The following is a 21911-nucleotide window of genomic DNA, read 5'->3' as shown; positions in this document are numbered from 1 at the left end:
GCCGGCAGCCGGAGCTTAGGAGTGAGCTCCGGCTTTCGGCTGAAGATGCAGGGAGGGAGCCGGGTGCCCGCTGATAACAAATATCAGCGGGCGCCCGGCAAATGGAGCCTCCCTGCGGCGGCTAATGGGGGGGGGGGGGACCGGCGCTTTTCTGGATTTTTTTCTCCTGGGGACTCAGTGGCGCCCTCTAGGGGCCGGCGCTCCAGGCGACGGACTTGTTATCCTGTCCCTAGAACCACCACTGTGTACAACTCTATGCTGTTCAGCCTGTGTTCAGAAGTCTCTGAAGAACAGCACATTTAACAGATGGTAAATACCACACTATGGAAGTCATTGCTCCGTGCAGTGATTAGAGTTAAAACTATTGAAAATCTATATACAATTTGCATATTTAGCTTTATGTATTCTGTGCAAGCATACAGTACCTGACACTCAGGATACATCAACCTGCATATACAGTAAATCTAATGTGTCTTTTTGAGGCCACTGCTACCATGAGGTATAGAGCTAGGCAGTTTGGAGTCAGCAGCTGCACAAATTCTGAACTTAGCTCCTCCCCTCTATAGCCTCTCATCAATTGTTCACCAATTTGAAACTGTGGGGGTCATTCAGACCCGCTCGCGAGCAAAGGACGCTCGCAAGCGGGTCGATGTATGCCGAATGCGCATGCGCACGACGGAGGGAGCTCCGTCGTGCGCATGCGTGAGACCCGGCGAGCGACGAGGAATACGTCGCTCGGGGTCTCGCACCAAAGGGGGCGTGCTGTCGATGGTGACTGACAGCACGCCCCCTTTGGTGGGCGTGCCGGAGGCGTGGCTGCCAGACGGAGGCGTTCCCATGGGAACGCCTACCGTCTGAGTCCGGCCCCACTGACATCAGTAATGATGTCTGTGGGAGTGATTTTGGCTCTGATAGAGCCAAAATCACTCCTGGGCTTGCGGCAGCGAGACCCTACCGCAGGGTCTCGTCGCAAGCCCGATGGTCGCGATCGTCAAAGACTATCGCGACCATCATCATGGCCGCTCGCTATAGCTGTGGGTGGTCAGGAGGCCGCTCCATTTTTAGGGAGGAGGGCACTGATTCAGAGCAAGCGCTCTGGTCATGCAGGTGATGCAGAGTCATCCGGGCACCATATGCAGTAAATTTTTCTCCCAGGATGCACTTGGGTCTCCCTCTATAGCCCACCCCCGGGCCAGAGGCCGGAGTCGGGTCACTGAACGCGGAGGGGCTGTTAACGGCCCCTGTAGATTTTTTATTTTAAAGAAGACACTTCGCTTATGTAAGCGGACAGCCCAGAGGACGCCCGCGGTCCGTCACCCAGCTGGCGCCGAATTGCCGCTACTGATCCGGGGATTGCGGTGGGAGCCGGGGTCTGTTCTAGCCAGACCCCGGAGGACTCCCAGGACTGCAGCCGGATTTATGGGGTCATCAGGTAAGCTGCGGTGATCCGCTTTTGCAGTCCTTTCCCCCCCGGGTCTCTGGGGACGGACTGGGGGATGACGGTGGTGGAGCCAGGCCATAGACACCTGCGCTTTCACTGAAAACCTGCCTGGGGACACGCAGGGCGCAGTGCTTCGGAAACATTGTGCTTCCAGCGCCCCAGGGGTTCATCACTGGCCAGGGAAGGCTGCCTTCCCTGTTTACAGCGGGCTCCTCCTCTCTGCACAGCGCGCCTTCCATTGCAGTCTGGCTTAGCTGTAGCAGCTCTCCTCCCACAGGAACGCCTCTTCCTGGATCTCTGGCGGCCATTTTATCCTTGGCAAGGGCACAGACCTGTGAGGAGCGCAGAGCCTGGGTCCCCCTACATACCTCTCTCCAGTGTGTGGTCAGTGTATGTAGCACTATATCCTACCAGACACTAAGTCTATGTAGTTGATTAGTAGTGCCATTAAATGCAGGTGTTATTTATTTTGCATTGTATGTGACTTTATGCTAGTGCTGTCTGTCTGAGTTTCACTTTCTTCTGTCAGCCATTTTACTTTCCCTGTGTCTTTTTTCTCACTGAGCCCTAATACAAGTGTTGTCATTGGTGCAGCCTCACAGTCTGTTATTCTATGTGGTGGGTCACATACAGTATACTGGTATCTTCTCCACCATCTCTGGTAGTGAGAGTGATATGCCAAATTTGGCTCCCGCCCGGCTTTTATGTAAAAAGTGTGCAGCGGAATTAGGGGTGGGAGACATGGTCCTTGAGGGATTATGTGTGAGGTGCTATGCTCCTCCAGGTCCCTCTACGATCTCTGCCACTCCGCAGGAGCCCCCTTGGGCGTGCTTACCACCTGCACTAACGGCCATTGTGAGACATTTAGCTGTCCCTCCTGTGTTTTTCCTGGTGGGGTTCACACAGCAACAGCTTATGTCCTCTCAGTGCCTTCTTCAGCCGGCTGCACCCATGCAGGTGTTATTCCCCCCGTGGGTTAATACATTTCCCAATGCATTGCAGAATGTGGCTGAGGTGCGGCAAGGGGAGGCACCCCAAAGTAGACCGGTTAAAGGATTTTTGCAGTCATCTCAATCTACTCTTTATGATGACGACGATATGTCATCTGATGATGGGTTGCTCCCGGATGAATCCGACTCTGAGTTCTCTACACGTGGGGTAGAGTCCAAGTCAAAAATGTATATTCCGGGTCTGATACAAGCTGTCCGTGTAGCCTTGGTCATAGAGGAGGACGAACCTCCAGCACCTAAGTCCAAACATGCATATTTCAAGGACATAAAGGTGACCGCTGCTGTATTTCCTTTGTCTGACCAGCTGGTGGACCACCTGGAGATGGCATGGAAAACACCGGAAAGCGTTACCAGCCGCAGAAGCATCTGTCCTATGCTTAACCTTTTGCTGAGGATTATTTTGCTAAATGGGAAACTTCACCAGTGGTGGAGTTCCATGTAACGCGCTTGGCTAAAAGCGCGACCATCCCTATGCCTTCCATGTCGTCCCTGAAGGATACTACGGATAGGGAGGTGGAGGTTTGCCTGAAATCCATTTATTACCTTTTAGGTTCCACGTGCAGACCGGCCATGGCTATCTGCTGGGTGGCTCGGGCTATGGAATGTTGGGCAAACACCCTGGAAAAGTCCTTGTCTTCGGATATTACCAGGGAGCAGTTGAATCTTGTGGGCAACCACCGAGATTCAGCTACCTATATTAATGAGGCTGCCTTGGATGTCAGCTTATTGAATGCCAGGATTTCCACTGTGGCCATTGCGGTTTGCCGCTCCCTGTGGCTTCGCTCTTGGAGGGCAGATCCGGCCTCCAAGAAGGGCTTAGAGTGTTTACCTTATAATGGTAAAGTCTTGTTTGGCCCTGATATGGATAAAATTGTGGATACATTGGCAGGGGCTAAGTCGGCTTGTCTGCCTTCTGCTCCCGAGGGGGCTCAGACTTCGTCCTTTCTGACCTATCGGGCTCCAGGTAACGTTAGAACTCAGTCCTTTCCTAGGCCATCAACTACCAAGAAAACTACCAAGACTAAGAAATAAGCTTGGAGTGCAAGACATCCGGCTTCCAAGCCTGATGACAAGTCCTCAGCCTGATGGGACGGGCCTTCCCTTGGGGGATCCCAGGGTGGGAGGCCGACTTCTTCAGTTTACCCAATGCTGGTGTCAGACTACCACAGACACCTGGGTGGGAGAAGTGGTCTCTCAGGGGTACGCCCTCTCCTTCCGCAGACGGCCTGCCCATCAATTCTTCTGCACAGACCTCCTATCAAACAAGGACAAGGCCTTGGCTATTCAAGAATCAGTACAGTCCTTGCTTCAGGCAGGGGTCATTGTACAGGTCCCGTTATCCCAGAGGGGAACGGGTAATTATTCCAGACTGTTTCTGGTTCAAAAACCAAACGGATCCCACCGACCTATCCTCAATCTCAAGTCCCTGAACTCAGGGTACCTCAGTTCAGGATGGAAATCCTACGCTCAATCATACTGGCTATGGAACCTGGGGATTTTATGGTGTCACTGGATATTCAGGATGCATACCTGCATATTCCGATTGCTTCGGCTCACCAGCATTTTCTCAGGTTTGCTGTGTCACAACAACATTTCCAGTTTTGGGCTCTGCCGTTTGGCCTCTCTACTGCACTTCGGGTGTTTACAAAAATTATGGCGGTAATGGCGGCCCATCTGCAGCTGCAGGGGGTCCGCCTGTTACCATACCTGGATGACCTCTTACTGTTAGCAGGGTCTCCAGAGGAACTTCACCACCACCTACAGCTGACAATATCTGTGCTACAGATGCACGGGTGGTTGTCATTTGGAAGAAGTTCTCCCTGATCCCATCGCAAAGGATGCTCCATCTGGGAGCTCTGTTGGATTCACAACAGCAGAGGATTTTTCTGACCGCAGAAAAGATCTCCACTTTGCAGATGCGAGTGCGCAGATGCCTCCACAGTTGCCAAGTGTCTATACACTCAGCAATGCAGTTACTGGGATTCATGATATCGATGTTCGACATGGAGGAATATGCCCAGTTTCATTCCCGGTCTTTGCAAAGATTGATCCTCTCCAGGTGGGACAGATTTCCCCATCGGAAAAGGACACAAACGATGGTGCTCTCTCCAGAGGTGCGTCTATCTCTGACTTGGTGGCTGCAGACAGTCCACCTCACCAGGGGGCGCCCCTTTTGGATTCCGGACTGGGTCCTTCTGACGAGAGATGCCAGTCTACGGGGTTGGGGGCGCAGTGACAGGTCCACACTCCTTTCAGGGATGGTGGACAGCAGAGGAGTCTGCTCTTCCAATCAACATATTGGAACTTCGGGCAGTCTTCAGGGCTCTGCAACAAGCCAGACTCATACTTCACGGAAAGCCTGTGCAAGTTCAGTCAGACAATGCCACGACCGAGGCTTACATAAACCATCAAGGAGGGACTCGAAGTCAGGCGGCAATGACAGAGGTGTCACACATCCTGACATGGGTGGAAAGCCATTTACCAGCCATATCGGCAGTGTTCATTCCATGAGTTCTCAATTGGGAAGCGGACTTCCTCAGCGTCACGACGTGCATCCCAGGGAATGGTCTCTTCACTATGAAGTGTTTCAGCTCCTAGTGAACAGGCGGGGCCTTTCGGACGTGGACCTCATGGCCTCATGACAAAATCACAAACTGCCAATGTACGGGTCCAGGACAAGAGACACCAAGGATCTCTTGGTAGACACTCTGTCAGTCAAGTGGACCTTACAGTTTGCGCACCTGTTCCCTCCAATCTCCCTTCTTCCTCGAGTACTTTGGACGTTCAAACAAGAAGGAGGCACTGTCCTCCTGGTGGCTCCAGCATGGCCCAGACGTCACTGGTACTCAGATCTTCAGAGTCTCTCCATCAACAGTCCATTGCTGTTGCCTCAACGTCCATACCTGTTGTCTCAAGGTCCTTGCCTTTACCCGGGTCTGTGGTAAACACCATGCTCAGAGCACAAAAACCTGCCTCTGTCAGGATTTACCACACCTTCTTTGAATGGTGTCGTCCCAGCGGTTATGACCCCCAAGTGTTTGGGATATCCAGACTTTTGGCTTTCCTGCAGGTGGGTTTGGACCTTGGTCTCTGCCTTGCTTCCCTGAAGGTTCATGTCTCGGCTCTTTCAGTGTGGTTCCAGCGAAGAATCGCTCCTCTTCCGGATATCCGCACTTTACTACAAGGGGTACTTCCCATTCAGCCTCCCTTTGTCCCTCCTGTGGCACCTTAGGATTTGGCTGTTGTTCTTTGGGCCCTCCATTTGAACCCCTGGACTCGGTGGATCTCAAACAGCTTACTGCTAAGACAGTTTTTCTTCTGGCTATTGCATCTGCCAGAAGAGTGTCCGATTTGGGGGCTTTCTCTTGTCGTTACCCATTTCTGTTTTTTCACCAGGACAGGGCGGTGCTTTGGACTCGCCCTGGTTTCCTTCCTAGGGTGGTCTCTAGTTTCCACATCAATGAGGAAATTGTTGTGCCGCCCTTTAATTCCCCAGAGCTCTCGGCAGGTGAGGCCTCATTGGATGTGGTATGTGCCCTCAGGATTTATGTGGACCTTACCAGTTCCCTTCGGAAGTGTTGGCCAGCCAATAAACAAACTTTGGCTTGATGGCTTCGCATGGCAATCTCTGAGGCTTACACTCATGAGGGCCTTCCAGTGCCTCTGTTACTGCTCATTCTACTCGGTCTGTGGGTCCTTCGTGGGCAGCTCGCCGTGGCGCCTCGGCTGTTCAGCTTTGTAAGGCGGCCATGTGGTCTTCTGTCCAGACTTTAATGAGGTATTATGCTTTTGATACCTTCACCTCTAAGGATGCTATAATGTGGCATATTGTGAACTTGGGGGAATACAATATGGCATTATATGAGCTGGTGTCACTGTGTGGTATAAACTTCTATGGGGAATACAATGAACTAGTGCACTATTACTATATAGTGCATAAAATTAGCTAGGTCCCCTCACCCTTGACTCCTATACTTCCTCCATTAGACCCATGCACGACGTGGAGGGCCATTCTTGCTTCACCTTTTCTTGCTAGATTACCTTGGATAGGTGCTCTTCTTCATCTCTATAATGATATCTTCTGTGCATCCTCAAGATGTCCTGTCTTCTCAAGTAGTCCTGTTCCCCTCCATTACACCTGCGCTTGCACTGAAGGAAGCCAGAGGGACTTCTGAGTCATAGACCTAGAAGTCCGTCACTCGTAAAGGACAGCTCTTATCGGGAGAACTGTCCTTTACGTTTTTCTACATGTATACCAGCGTAATTAGCACCGGCATGCATGTGAAGAGTAGCAGGATGCATCGCATGCAGAGTTACAAAATATTACAATGGCACTGAAATAATGATTTATTTGGAAGGGAAATTATAGTGTTCTGATATATTAATTTGTTGGTGTGATAGCAGTTTACTAAGAACTCCTGTCTGTTTTTAATCAGTAACTTCATCCCACTCATGAGAGTGGTACAGTCGGTGCGATACAACAAGAAGAAGAACAGTTATGTGCTAATGGAAGGCTGGCTTGTCCATTTCACTAGCAAGGACAGTATGGTGAGTAAAACCTCTATTTCGTGGTCCAGTTCACAGTAGGTTTGACCAATTATTGCATCTCCATGTCCATTCTGCTTCTCGCTACATATCACAGGGATTGCTTACTTAACAAGTGATCCTGCTTTTCACTTCTTATTACAGGGGTTATTTAAGGAGTTAGTGGCAACCATTACATAAGTAGCAATAAGCACATTGCAGCATTCTGCAAGGAACAAGAATGGTGACAAATGATGCTTGCTATGTAACCTCTAGTGAAGTGACCTTTTTACTAACCTGCAAATGAGCGGCTAGTGTAATCTATATTTATTAAATTGGAGCATGATTTTAATTGTCACCATGCATGTTTGTGTGATAACCTACAGACAAAGAATATGTAGGCGCTGGTCAGTATAAAAAAGATGAAATAAATATATATGAAAGAGACAATATAAAGAAAAAATAATCTAAAAATTAAATAAAAAACATATTATAACATTGTTTTTTATTTCATTTTTAGAGAATTTTTTATTCATATTGTCTCTTTCATAGATATTTATTAAATCTTTTTTATACTGACCAGCGCCTATATATTCTTTGTCTGTATGTTCTTTGATTTATGGGAATCCAGCAATTTTTCCATATAAGGGCTGCTGTCAGCCATTTTGGTTATCGAACATTATACATATTTGATGATTTTTTGAGTCTCAGTTACCATCTTTATAGGCTAGCGCCCATACATATTCGTTTTTTGGTTGTGTGATAATCTAACTGTGACATGTTTGCGCGATCACCTAATTGCGGCTGAAATGTGCACATCACACCCACAGCGCGTACCGTGCACATTAGGGGTGAAGTACATGCACGTGCTTGGAGAGAAGAGGACCTGGAATGTTGGAGGGTAAGAATTAGTAAAGGAATGGGAAAGGGAGGGGAGCAGGTTGAGAGAAGGTAGAGAGCGGGAGAATAGCGGGAGGGAGATGGTTAGAGTGCAGACATAGGCCCTCATTCAGAGCCGTACGCTCTGAGCAGAGCGCACGCTCTGAATGAGGGCCGCCCTCCATAATTATGGAGCGTCCTCCTGGACGCTCGTATAGCTGTGGGTCACCACCCACAGCCTATACGAGCGTGCAGTTTGATGGCCGCGATGGTCTTGACCATCGCGACCATCGCCACTGCGAGCCGGAGCCTGCGGTTGAGTTTTTCAACCGCAAGGCCCGGAGTGATTTTGGCTCTATCAGAGTCAAAATCACTCCCACTGACATCACTAGTGATGTCAGTGGGCCGGCTTCTGACGGTAGGCGTTCCCTTGGGAACGCCCCCGTCAGGGAGGCACGCCCCCGGCACGCCCACCAAAGGGGGCGTGCTGTCAATCAACATCGACAGCACGCCCCCTTTGATCAGACACAACGAGCGAAGGAAAGTCCTTCGCTCGGCGCGTCTGGCGCATGCGCACGACGGAGCTCCCGCCGTCATGCGCAGTGCACAACATCGACCCACTTGCGAGCGGACAGCCGCTTGCGAGTGGGTCTGAATTGGGCCCATAGAGTGGAAAGGCGGAGTGTGAGCTGGGAAGGGGCAGGTGAGGTGGGGTGACGTTAACCCAGCAGATAATAGTCCATAACTACTAGTGTAAAAATAAACTCACTCATAGGGGGAGATTTTTCAAATCTTGGAGATAGATAAAGTGGAGAAGTTGCCCATACCAACCAGTCAGCTTGCTGCTGTTATTTTACAGACTGTGCTAGAAAAATGACAGTAAGAAGCTGATTGGTTGGTACGGGCAACTTCTCCACTTTATCTCTCTCGAAGATTGCTGATGTAGTAGGAAACAGGCTTCTTTAGTAAATCTGGCTTCAGGAAATCGGTAGGCTACTCAACCTAACACCCATTACCTTTCCCACTATGCACCTTTTTCCTAGGGTGGGGGGACCAGGCACAGCCCTTAGACTATTAATTGGTGTGGCACTCTTTCATGGTTATACTGTCATAATAATAATTTCCAATTTGCATAGATAAAGGTTTCTACTGGCCAATTATGAATGTGGAAAAATGCAGCTATTGCTACAAATCTCTACTTATTTGTAGAGGTAGACTTATGAGTTTGTACATTGCAATGGCAGTGACTGTGCAGGGTTTTGCTCATTCTCATGGTAGCAGGTTGGTGAAAATATGGGCTAGCTGCAGTACTACTTCTGATTGTACACCAAATATAAAACCAATATTTTAATTAACTGTATATTTAACGAGGTGCTCACAATTTAACAAGGTTCTACTCGACAAGCTACACAGATGGTGCCAAGATTTGGAATTAAACTTAAGAACCCAGAATTGTGTGGCAGCAATGCTATCCACTGTGCCACCATGATTTGGAAATTACCTACTCTATTATTCTGTTTTCTACAGGGAACATGTAAAAACACAATTTTTTTTATAAGTAAGGTAGATTTTCAGGGTGAAACAAGTGGTGCCTGTTACTTTTACCCCATTCAGTCTTAGGATCTTCAGATCTGCTGACAAACCATTTACTATGTTTACATAAATACACTGTAGACATATTAAGATTTTCTTCAAACCTCTTTGGGAACAGTGGTGGTGGCAGGTTAAAGGTAAGTGGTGATATTTGATATGCTTGGCCTGATTTGGCCACCTTGCTTGCTTGGAAATAAATGGATATCTTTTCATGTATTCAGAGGTGACTATATGTTACTGCACCACTGCAATCTATCTGCTTGTGAAAGTAGCTGTCATCACTATCAGTATGCATTTGTACCATGCCTATTCTTTGCATCGTGGGTTTGTAGGTAGAATTACGGGCTACTCACTGGTCAATGCATAAAATGGTCTTGCCGCTACACCGAATCAGCCCCTCTGTGTGTAATCTTGACTTTCTTTGCATTCTACAGAGGAAAAAACATTACTGGCAACTTGATAGTAAATATATCACCTTATTCCATAATGAGACTGGTGGCAAGTTTTACAAGGTGAGAACATATTGCATTACTGTGCTCCCGTACCTGATTACAATTAATGCTTTCCCTATACTGTCACCTGTCTACCTTGTATAGCATCACTATATCTGGGTTTCACTATTTACATATATATCACTAAGTCACCAGCACTCACCACTACACTATCACCTCTCTTTGCCTCAGTTAATCTACACTTTATCTTACATATCTAAGGGAGTGAAACAAAAGAAATCCCCTTTTGGCTCTGATTCAAAGCAATCACAGCTAATAAACTGTGCTGAAAGATAAAGATCTAGCAGCCAAAATAGCATATTCCTTGTAAATCTCCCCATAGTTACAATAGTACAAAACCTATAGTAGTGCTTTGATCTATGTTCAGCCCCCAGTAGCTATAAATATATATATATATATATACACCACAATATAAAATTCAACTTAAATGAACTTTGGCCCTCATTCAGAGCCGCTCGTTAGCGGCAGTACGCTCGTTCCGAGCGATGTTTGCACATCTGCGCATGCGTACGGTTTTTAGTACGCATGCGCGAACCAGTCAGTGCGGCCAAAAATCGTTTGTACGCTATATAGCGAGTGCCTGCTATTTTGAGTGACAGAATGAGGCGTATGTGGGTGGTAACAGGGGAAGGTGCTTGAAAATGGGGAGTGGAGATCCGAACGCAGGCGTGCTTAAAGGTCAAAACGGGCGTATTATGGGTGTGCATAATTAATACAGCAGCGTCATTGACCACGTCACTGGGTTATTTTATAGCTAGAACTGCTCGCAAATTTGTGGTAGCAAACACCAACCACAAGAATAGCGAGCAGTTCATACGCTGGTCGATGTACTCGATTAATCTAATAAATAGCGGAAATGACGTATGGTGCGAGCGGCCAGGGGGCGTTTTTAACAAATAAACGAGCGTATGTTTTGCACGCTCGTTCAGACTTAGAGGTGTGAACAGAATGCAATTTGCGAACGGATCATTTGAATAGCCACCCCTTGTTTTTGAACGAACGACCGCAAATAGCGAACGGCTCTGAATGAGGGCCTTTGTATTGTTAATTAATGAACAATATTATAGTTCTGTATACCTAATAATATAGCCGTTCCGTACTTCATTAATATGTAATGCACCTCATGCGATATCTTGTGATTGGCTGTGCAGCATGGTTGCCAGTTGCTATCTGTCTGACACACGAGGTCCGCAGGGTCTGTCCCTGGTACAGCTGGGGAAGCCACCACAACACATAAGCACAACCACTACATCCCTCCAATGCTACCATTTAAAAAAGAAAAAAGCAGCACCTATGTTAAAAAGCGGCCCCATCAAGCCAGTGGCCCATAGGGAATTTTCCCGGTGAAGCAGATGGCAGGGATACTATATACAATGGAAGCAGGGGGAGGAGGATGAAGAATAAAGGAGGAGGAGAGTTGGTGGCGGGGAATGAAAAAGCCGTCAGGAGATGAGGGCGGTCTCCTGACTGAACTTTCTCTGTTATGTTCTCATAACTCATGTGCCCTGCCACTGTCTGAATTTGCTTCTGCAGCTGCCGGTCTGCCGCATGAGCTAGTATCACATTGACTGACATTCACAGCGGGCCCGCAGCAATGATCCTGACAGCAAACTGCTTTCTACTCATGCTGTGTCATCATTGCGCTGCGGGCCCCCCTCTGACCCCGGATCTGGGACATTAGCTGTACCCCCCTTATGGCGGCCCTGTATGTGTATATATATATATATATATATATATACATACATACAAACACACACACATCTATCTATCTATCCATCTATCCATCTATCTATCTATATCACAGCATGTCACCTAGGCATATAACATCCTGCAAGTTTGGGTATGCCAGAAATATGAAGCATGGTAGACATTTTTGTATACAATGGGTCAGATGGAAGCTTTTACTCACCTTGACAAAGGGACTTGTGTGTCCCGAAACGTTGGCATATGGTAATGTGACCTTTTCACAGTAAATACTACTTTACTAATCGCTGAACGACTCCGAGTGCCACTGCTTGCTGTCTGTTGGAATTTATTTATTCAGAGGGCACCGGAGCAAGTAGACGTACCTTCACAGAGTGCCAGTCTTCTATTGTCATTTGTATATATATATATATATATATATATATATACATACAAACACACACACATCTATCTATCCATCTATCTATCTATATCACAGCATGTCACCTAGGCATATAACATCCTGAAAGTTTGGGTATGCCAGAAATATGAAGCATGGTAGACATTTTTGTATACAATGGGTCAGATGGAAGCTCAAGCCAAGGTCCTGCTATAAAGTCTTGTTACAAACCATGTGAATCTGATGATATACCTGAGTCAGAGATGTAAGCTACTGCAGCTGCTGCGTCTGTGTACGCAGCTGCTGTGCAAAAATATGCAAATGTGGCAGCCGCCGGGAGATGTATTGAGACACCCACAAGCAGCTTTGCAAGGCCAAGCATTACTGTGACAACACTGTCAGAGCGTAAAACTCTACATCATGCCCCATATCGGACCAGCATGGCAGATACATTGTCCTGTAAAGTTGGTATTGGATTTGTAAATCTATTGAGTTTTATTGGAGAAAAGCACTATATGTATAAAAGTATCATTAGCTTCCCATATGGAAAGTCTGGTAAGTAAAATAATGTCATTATCTGAAATACTCCTTGAAAAAAAATGTGGATACCCTACTAGAAGACACATTTGTTTCTGACATACGTAACATTTCATCCAATCCTTTTTCAGGAGCTGGCACTATCTGATATCCTTCATACTGAGGCATTTGATAAAAAGGTGAATGGACTCACAAAGGATGGGGAAACAGCTCACTGCTTTGAGCTACTGACAGATGCCTTAGTGTATTATGTCGGAGAGCGGCGCCCCAGTGCCCAGGCTAGTCAGAGTCGTGCAGATTCTGGAGATGTCTGGTACAGAATGATCCGTCAGGCCCTGATGGCAGGAATGAATGAGAGCACCACACCAAAGGATTTAGCTCCGTCAAGTATTCCAGGTGAGGTGTCCATATCTGCTATACTGCTCCTTGATAGAACAATTATTGTCAGAGGAGATTTTACTAATTTCTTCGTCCCAGTCCATGGAGATCAGGAACAACCACTGATCCTGGTTCTTGGTTAGTGATACAGATATAAAACGTATCAAATTGTCCTTTAATCTGCTGCCATTGCATATTCCATCATGTACATTTTTCCCATCATCCTATTTGTGGACACTGGAACCATGGAAGCAGCGGTTTAGGTGCTTTAGGGGGCGGGGTTACAATGATTAGTTTTGAACCTGCACTCACTCTAATGGTCTAAATGGAATAGCTGCTGGCACTATGGAGATAATCCCGATCTTCTTAATTCAATAATCGTAAATGTATATAGATGCCGGCACTTCAATAAAAGTGGGAAATCAGTGAAATACCTGATACAATACATAATTGAATATGCATATAATGTTTTTAGAGAGAATATTTAGGATATAGGGTAGTCACAGTTCTCCCTTGTAGTGAACTGCGATAAACCACTAAGTGGTATGTAGGTAATAAAAACTTACAGGACTATGTCCATATAAAGTATTAGTCCTTAGGGTGATGCAAATATATATAGTCCTTGGGTTGTTGCGCTCTGGAGAGGTGGCGTCCCGTGCCCTCTGGTCTGACAACTTACCCTTAAGTCCAGATGGTCAGTAGTCCTGCGTTGCTGCTGCCTCCGATGGAGTGCGTGCCAGGTTACACACTCGCTATGTAGTCCTGTTTGAATCACCAGATGCTATGTGAGAATCCGGTCTCATGCTCCCTTTAGGTCACGAGTTCCCCGGCCGTTTATCACTTTAGGGGGATTATTCAATTAGCTAATTGCCGCGTCGGAGGTATTCAATTAGCGGGGATTGTGCGTGAGTCCCCACAGTGGGACTGAACCATAAAGTCAGCATAAAAAAAACAGAAAATCGGGTTCACGCGCAGGAAGAAAAAACATTGATTCTACAGTTTACGCAGATTCAGTGTGTTTCCGCACCTAAATCCCGATTTTTTGGCGCTGGATAAAGGCTGTTTAATTGAGTAGCCTTCCTCTCACCGCAGGGGATTGTTGCCTGCAATTAGTCACAGGGTACACCCTGCAGCTAATTGAATACCCCCATAAGAATCTGAAGTATAAAACTTCTCCTGGCCTATGGAGCTCATTCAGCCCATACACTAAGCTGCGCTCGCATGCAGCTAAAAGGGGCCGGGTATGCAAATGCCTGTCTGATGTCTGATGGAAGGACACCTTCTATGCCTTAGAGAGCGACGGCATAGTAAATGCACGCCAGTATAAAGACGCCCACCTTTCTCTTTTAGCAAACGTCATCTCCAGGAAGTGTGTGATTAATCGGATATATCGAGAGACATCGGAGCTACACGCAGTGCTGTCTAAAATACAACCAAGTGACGTGTACAATGACGCTGCTTTACTAATTATACACACCCATAAAATGCTGTTTAGACGCCCAGACATGCCTGCGTTCGCACATCCACTCCCCTGTTCACAAGCACCTTCCCCTGTTACCACCCACAGAATGTAAGAAGGTACACCATGCTCTCCTTCAAGTGTCTGGACGATCCAAGGCATGGGCAGACAACCATAGGAGACCGTGTAATTTCATAGTCGATGATCTGGTTTGGCTATCTTCCAGGAACATCAATTTGCGCCAGATGTTGCAGAAATTGGGGCCAAAGTTCATCGGGCCATTTCGCATCATTGCCCAGATAAATCCCGTAGCCTTCAGGCTGAAGTTACCACAGACCCTTAGGATCAACAACACATTTCATTGTTCTCTCCTCAAGCCGGTGTTCTTTTCCTCCAGTTTCACTTCTAGACGACCAGTCAGACCTCCTCCAGTGCTCATCCAGGGCTGCCGAGAGTTTGTGGTGAAGAGTCTGGACTCTAGATTTTCTCGTGGACATCTTCAGTTCCTGGTTCACTGGAAAGTGTATGGACCAGAGGAGCGTTGTTGGGTTGCAAAAAGATCTCTGCATGCTCCCACCTTGCAGAGAAGTTTCTTTGAGAACTTTCCGAACAAACCAGGCTCTAGGGGTTCCTTAACCCCTCGTCAAGGGGGGGGGGGTACTGTAACAAGCCGTCTACTGTGTTTTTCTACTGCCATTTGTCCCATCCAGGCGGCGCAGTCTGCATTCCACCTGCTCGTGCTGCTTGTGTCATCTAGGCAGCACGATGCCGCTGTCATCCTGGCGGCACTGGTAGCTACTCAGCATCCTCCTGCCAAGTCATTCTGTCCTCAAGGCAACAACCAGCCCAGAGGCTGCTACGGCCCAAAGGCCGCATCACAACTCATAGGCCCACAGGTCTCAACCAGCCCAGAGGCTGCTACCGGCCCAAAGGCCGCATCACAACTAATAGGCCCACAACTCCCTGAGGAAGGCTAGAGGTTAGCCGACACGCGTAGGAGCTTCTCATCACATACATCTATCACACGTCCCTCCGCTTGCCCAAGTCTCCTCCCAGCAGAGTTGAGCGCGCAGTAGTCTGGAGCCTGCTCTTCCCCTCCAGCCCGCGAGATCTCGCGAGATCGCGGGTCCGGACGGGATTCAGCACCTGACATACTGTGGAGACCAAACCAGCAGCCGCATTGAAGGCGCACGCTGGAACACGGTCTGACCAAAAGCTATAGCAGGAGTGGATGAAGACTGCCAAAAGAAGATACCAGGACCCGGACCAAGAAAGAAGATAAGGTGAGGCCTCACCAAGACTGTCATCTAGACTTGTTATACTTCAACCCTGACTTTGTGATACTAACAGCTCATAACTACTATCAGCTGCTCAGTGCAGTGGGGTGCTGGACGCCCTCCCCCTGCACACTTAGTCACATCACTGGACTGTCCCCTGCACGATCCATCTGTCCAGTGCCTGTCTATTCCCCCTCCCCCCCGATCTCTCCCCACCACCTGCACATGTTCACCTGCATAAACCACGCAGATTATTAGCTGCCACATGTATGTATTTTAAACAGTTAGTCCTCACTATACGGCAAGTGACATCAATAAATTACTTTGTACATCCCCCTTGGTATATATCCAGTCTGCATTATTTCACTCACAGTGTTTCTGCAAGTGGGGTCCAATCTACAACATCTACAATATTCACTAAAGAGAGCGTGATCCCTACTATAACATAAATTGTGTTTACATTTATGTTCAATTGGTCATTTATCACACTAGTTTAGATTGGGGCATCTAAACATAGGGATCTGCAGCACTGACATCAATTGCTTCTAGTACCTACAGTGAGCGTCGAGAAACAGATCTACGTGATCTCCCTCTACATAATAGGCCCACAGGCCTCAACCAGCCCAGGGGCTGCTACTGGCCCAAAGCCGCATAACTACTTTCAGGCCCCAACCAGCCCGGAGGCTGCTACCGGCCCAAAGGCCACATCTCAATTAATAGGCCCTCAGACCTCAACCAGCCCAGAGGCTGCAACAGGCCCCAGAGGCCACATCACAATTATACGGCCGCATCTTGCCAAGATATTCCAGCCCTCAAGGCTGTGCAGGACTTTTCCCCACAAGTGACTCTGAGCCCCTTAACACTACGGTGTGTGTTGTGGTTTTTTAAACTTTTTTTTTACAGCGGGGGTGTATGTGCCGGCTGCCTGCTGGCACTTGTAGTTACACAAGTGCCAAAGGGCAGGCAAGCTGGCACCTGTAGTTTCACGGTAAAAAAAACCAATAGTTTCTATTTTTTTACACCACTATTACCCCCACACCAAGCACTCCAGGGGTGCAGAGAAGAGCACCAGGCTTCAGACTAAGCCTGGGGTGCTCGGGAGAGGGGGGGGGGCCTTTATTGGGGGGTCCCAACCTCCCCAGAGATCCCCGGCTTGGGCTGACCAGCTTGGGGTGATAATGCTTTGGCAGGGAGACCTGGTAATAAGGTCCCCTGGCTGTGGCATTACACCCCGGCTGCATTTGAGTCCGGTGCTGGTTTTAAAAATAGGGGGACCCCTACGTATTTCCTGCTATTTTTAAAACCAGGACAGGTTGTGCAGCCCAGTGCTGGTGCCTAAAATACGGGGTAACCCTACTCGTTTGTTTCCCCGTATTTTTAGGAACCATGACTGGCTGAGCAGTCCGGGGTTGGTTATACTTTGTTGGGGGTAATCCTATGTCATTTTATTTTCATGTTCACCCTTTTTTTACAGGTAGAACACACAAGCAGCCTTCATATATCTCACTGATATGTGAAGGCTGCTTGTTCGGGAGAGTTGAGCAGAGAAAACACTCCAAACTCAAGTGAGAAATCTCTATCTAAACTTGCAACTCGAGTGAGAAATCTCTATCTAAACTTGCAACTCGAGTGAGAAATCTCTATCTAAACTTGCAACTCGAGTGAGAAATCTCTATCTAAACTTGCAACTCGGGTGAGAAATCTCGATCTGCTTCACCATCGCCCAACTCGATCACAGCTAAACTAATTTCTTAGTAAATTTGAGAGTTTCAGAAGCATCAAATCACCCGAATTTGCAAATCAAATTTAAAAAAGCAAACTCAATCAGACTCGATTCTTAGAAAATTTACCCCTAGGTTTTTACTTCCTTGGTTGTTTTATTTGGATTTTAGCAGCAATCCTGCTAATCTTTGTAGTCAGTCTCTATAATCATTTTATTTATATTATGCAGTTGTTTACAGTATCAGTGTTAGCTATTGTTTATTTTATTTAATTTATTTATTTATTTAGGGGAATATCTGGCACCACAGCAGAGTTTGGTAAGTTCATCAGTTTCCAACATATTATCACGTTGTTTTTCAGTTCCCAGTAGCTGAAGGAGAATTTGTATGACAATAAAGGGAGTGTACATGAAAATGAGCAGGTGTTTTTACTGTTTATCCATCTGTTCCATTTATTAAGAGAGAAGAGACTCACAGGGGCAAATGCAGGAATTGTAAGGGGAGATGGGTTCTGCATATATATGTATGTATGTATGTGTACTGTGTATATATAAGAATGTTTCAAAATAGAAGTGTTAATAGTTTATTTTTATCAATTAACAAAACGCAAAGTGAACGAACAGAAGAGAAATTTAAATCAAATTAATATTTGGTGTGACCACCCTTTGGCTTCAAAACAGCTTCCATTCTTCTAGGTACACTTGCACAAAGTCAGGTATTTTGTAGGATTATAGTCAGGTGTATGATTAACCAGTCATACCAAACTGGTGATAAGGATCATCATTCTCATTGTAGGTTGAAACACAGTCATTAACGGAAATAGAAATAACTCTGCTACAAAGGTGAGGTTGTGGAAGACAGTTTCACATCACAGGTCATACACCATGGCAAGACTGAGCACAGCAACAAGACACAAAGGGGTAAATTTACCAAGCTCTGTGTCTGGTCGAGATTGCAATCACGGGATTGTTTGGCCATTTTTTATAACGTGAAAATTTACGAAAGGCAAACTCGGATGAGAAATCATGAAACTTTCTTTAAAACACGGGTGAAAACACAAATAGAAATAAATAAAATTAGCCAGACTCGCAGGTACTTTTCATAGCCAGGAATACAACTCAGGAATTTACCAAAAATCATGGTTATAATCATGGGTGTAATTTTAGCAAACTCGGTCCTAAACAGAGGTTTCAAATAGACTACCTCCTGAGGTACGTGCTTGGCAGGAACATACACAGATCAGTGTGATCTGTGTATGTTTCTGCCTGTAATTAGCTAAAAAAGGGTTCCATTTTAAAAAAAACAACAATGTGGGGTTCCCCCCCCCCCAAAGCATAACCTGCCCCGGGCTTCTGAGCCAGTCCTGGTTCTGAAAATACGGGGGACAAAGCATGTAGGGGTCAGTGAAACAGGAATGGCATGGGGATTCTCATATTTTTAAAACCAGCACCAGACTCAAACTTGCCGGGGTGTAATGCCACAGCCAGAGGTCCCTTTCAGCGGGTCACCACGGCCAAAACTTTAACATCCAAAGCTAGTCAGTCCAGGCCTGGGATCTCAGGGGAGGAGGGGACACCAATAAAAGGGTCCCCCTTTCCTGAGCACACCAGTCCTAGACTGTAGCTCGGGGCTCTTAATAGTGTTAATATTAGATGGCGACTATTGAAATAGAAGGCAGTTTGTCCGCCGAAGGGCTGGAGAGTGGTACAATAATGAGTGTCTGCAGGCAACAGTGAGCATGGTGGATGTTGCTTGCAAATTTGGGGCTGCATTTCAGCAAATGGAGTTGGAGATTTGGACAATTATGGGGTCCTCAATGCTGAGAAATACAGGCAGGTACTGCAATACCATCAGGGAGGCATCTGATTGGCTCCAAATTTATTCTGCAGCAAGACAATGACACCAAACATAGAGCCAATGTCATTAAGAACAATCTTCAGCGTAAAGAAGAACAAGGAGTCCTGGAAGTGATGATATGGTCCCCACAGAGCCCTGATCTCAACATCATCGAGTCTGTTTGGGATTATATGAAGAGACAGAAGGATTTGAGCAAGCCTACATCCACCGAAGATCTGTGGTGTGCTCTCCAAGATGTTTGGAACAACCTCTCTGGCAAGTTCCTTCAAAAACTGTGTGCAAGTGTACCTAGAAGAATTGATGCTGTTTTGAAGGCAAAGGGTGGTCATATTAAATATTGTTTTGATTTTGATTTCTCTTCTGTTCATTCACTCTGCATTTTGTTAATTGATAAAATAAACTATTAACACTTCTATTTTTGAAAGCATTCTAACCTTGCAGCATTTTTTCCACACCTGCCTAAAACTTTTGCACAGTCCTGTATGTATCTATATATATATATATATATATATATATATAATTATATATATATATATATATATATATATATTGTATACAAGGAGTACTGTTGGTAGCGCTAGTCCCTATATGGATTCTGTAAGCATCACAGTCCTTTGATGGATCAGTTAGTATTCTACTATAATCCCGTCGTCACGGTGGCTGCTCACAGTTCTCCAAAAGGATCGTTGTTGTGCGGTCCCAAAATTTATGAAAATACAAGAGGTGAGAACGAGCGCCTTATAGTATAGTAAGTTTTGTAATTGAATGCACAAAAAAAACCAATTACAATTTAAAGATGGTTTTAGAGCATATCTGATTGATATAGCAGTCCCAGATAGCGGAGTTCACCACAACCTCAACGCGTTTCGTCCCTACTGCCTCTGCGGCTGGACTTCGTCAGGAGGATATTTGCAATACAAGTGGAGAGTATTCAAACATATATACCCTGTCTAATTAACCCCTAATGTCCATAGATGGCAAATCCGGTTTTCGGAGGTCCGGTCGCCATTTTGGATCTTGATGCGCATGCGCGGCACTCGTGAGTATCGCGGAACTTCCCGTTGTATATGCAGAGCATAGATCTCTGCTTAGTGTTTCACACTGTTTTGTGAAGTCTGGATACATCGCGCATCCGCGGGATAGTGTCTTTAGACACCCGCGGGATGCCAGCCCTAGAGACCATTAGTTTAAAAGTTTCCCTGTTCCCCTATACCTATTTATAGGAAAAATGTCTCCGGAAAGTCGGTCATTTTATTGTAGATTCACACAAGCGGTGGCCAGATTTTGCAGAATATATAAAATGGCCGACTTTCTGGAGACATTTTTCCTATACATATGTATAGGGGAACGGAAACTTTTAAACTAATGGTCTCTAGGGCTGGCATCCCGCGGGTGTCTAAAGACACTATCCCGTGGATGCGCGATGTATCCAGACTTCACAGAAGTAACACTAAGCAGAGATCTATGCTCTGCATATACAGCGGGAAGTCCCGCGATACTCATGGTGCCGCGCATGCGCATTAAGATCCAAAATGGCGACCGGTCCTCCGAAAACCGGATGTGCCATCTATGGACAGTAGGGGTTAATTAGACAGGGTATATATGTTTGAATACTCTCCACTTGTATTGCAAATATCCTCCTGACGAAGTCCAGCCGCAGAGGCAGTAGGGACGAAATGCGTTGATGCTGTGGTGACCCCCGCTATCTGGGACAGCTATATCAATCAGATAAGCTCTAAAACCATCTTTAAATTGTAATTGTGTTTTTTTGTGCTATGTGTGTCTAAATAATTTTTTTTAAAATATACTACACTATGCAAGCATCTTTTTCTCCCCATTTATAATCCCACCTGGAGTAAACTAACTGTGCCACATTATAAAGGGACGTGAGGGTGTTGACCAAGGATACATCAATATATGCCTATTTATTAGACACACACGGTACGCTTTGTAAATTATTATAAGTGTGCAGCTGATGGTATAATTTACTACACTATGAAACGCTTGATCTCACCTCTTTTACTTTCATAAATTTTGTGGCTGTATTTGCCATCCTAACCTGGAGGGAAGTTCTACACCATAAAGGAACGTATAATTGGGGACCAGGAACACATCACTATATGCCTGTTTATTAGGCACATACGGTACGCTTTGTAATTTAATATAAGTGTGCATTCAATTACAAAATTTACCATACTATAAGGCGCTCGTTCTCACCTCTTGTATTTTCATATATATATATATATATATATATATATATATATATATATACACTCAGAGCAGATCACACACAGACACTCAGAGCAGATTACACACACAGACACTCAGGGCAGATTACACACACACATTCAGAGCAGATTACACACACGGAGACTCAGAGCAAATTACACACACAGACACTCATATCAGATTACACACACACACTCAGAGCAGATTACACATACAGACACTCGTAGCAGATTACAGACACACACAGAGACTGAGAGCAGTTTACACACACAGACACTCATATCAGATTACACATACAGACACTCAGAGCAGATTACACACACACACTCAGAGCAGATTACACACAGAAGCTCAGAGCAGTTTACACACACAGACACTCATATCAGATTACACATACAGACACTCAGAGCA

General features: G+C 46.1%; 1 protein-coding gene across 3 annotated transcripts in view; it reads left to right on the top strand.

Annotated features, from left to right (window-relative positions):
- Nucleotides 1-21911, top strand: part of LOC148529651 (serine/threonine-protein kinase D3-like) — a 190212-nt gene that overhangs the window by 142157 nt on the left and 26144 nt on the right. For all 3 annotated transcript variants that reach the window (XM_088468305.1, XM_088468304.1, XM_088468303.1), the window contains exons 9-12: nt 6888-6999; nt 9882-9959; nt 12711-12975; nt 17704-17732. In XM_088468305.1, the coding sequence (XP_088324431.1) occupies nt 6888-6999; nt 9882-9959; nt 12711-12975; nt 17704-17732 (484 nt within the window). The remainder of the gene's footprint in view (nt 1-6887; nt 7000-9881; nt 9960-12710; nt 12976-17703; nt 17733-21911) is intronic.

This window comes from Taudactylus pleione, unplaced genomic scaffold (genome assembly GCF_031769625.1).
Source record: "Taudactylus pleione unplaced genomic scaffold, aTauple2 ptg000085l, whole genome shotgun sequence".
Classification (NCBI taxonomy): domain Eukaryota; kingdom Metazoa; phylum Chordata; class Amphibia; order Anura; family Myobatrachidae; genus Taudactylus; species Taudactylus pleione.
The sequence above is the reverse complement of the archived record's forward strand: the minus strand, read 5'-3'. Positions and strand labels throughout refer to the sequence as shown.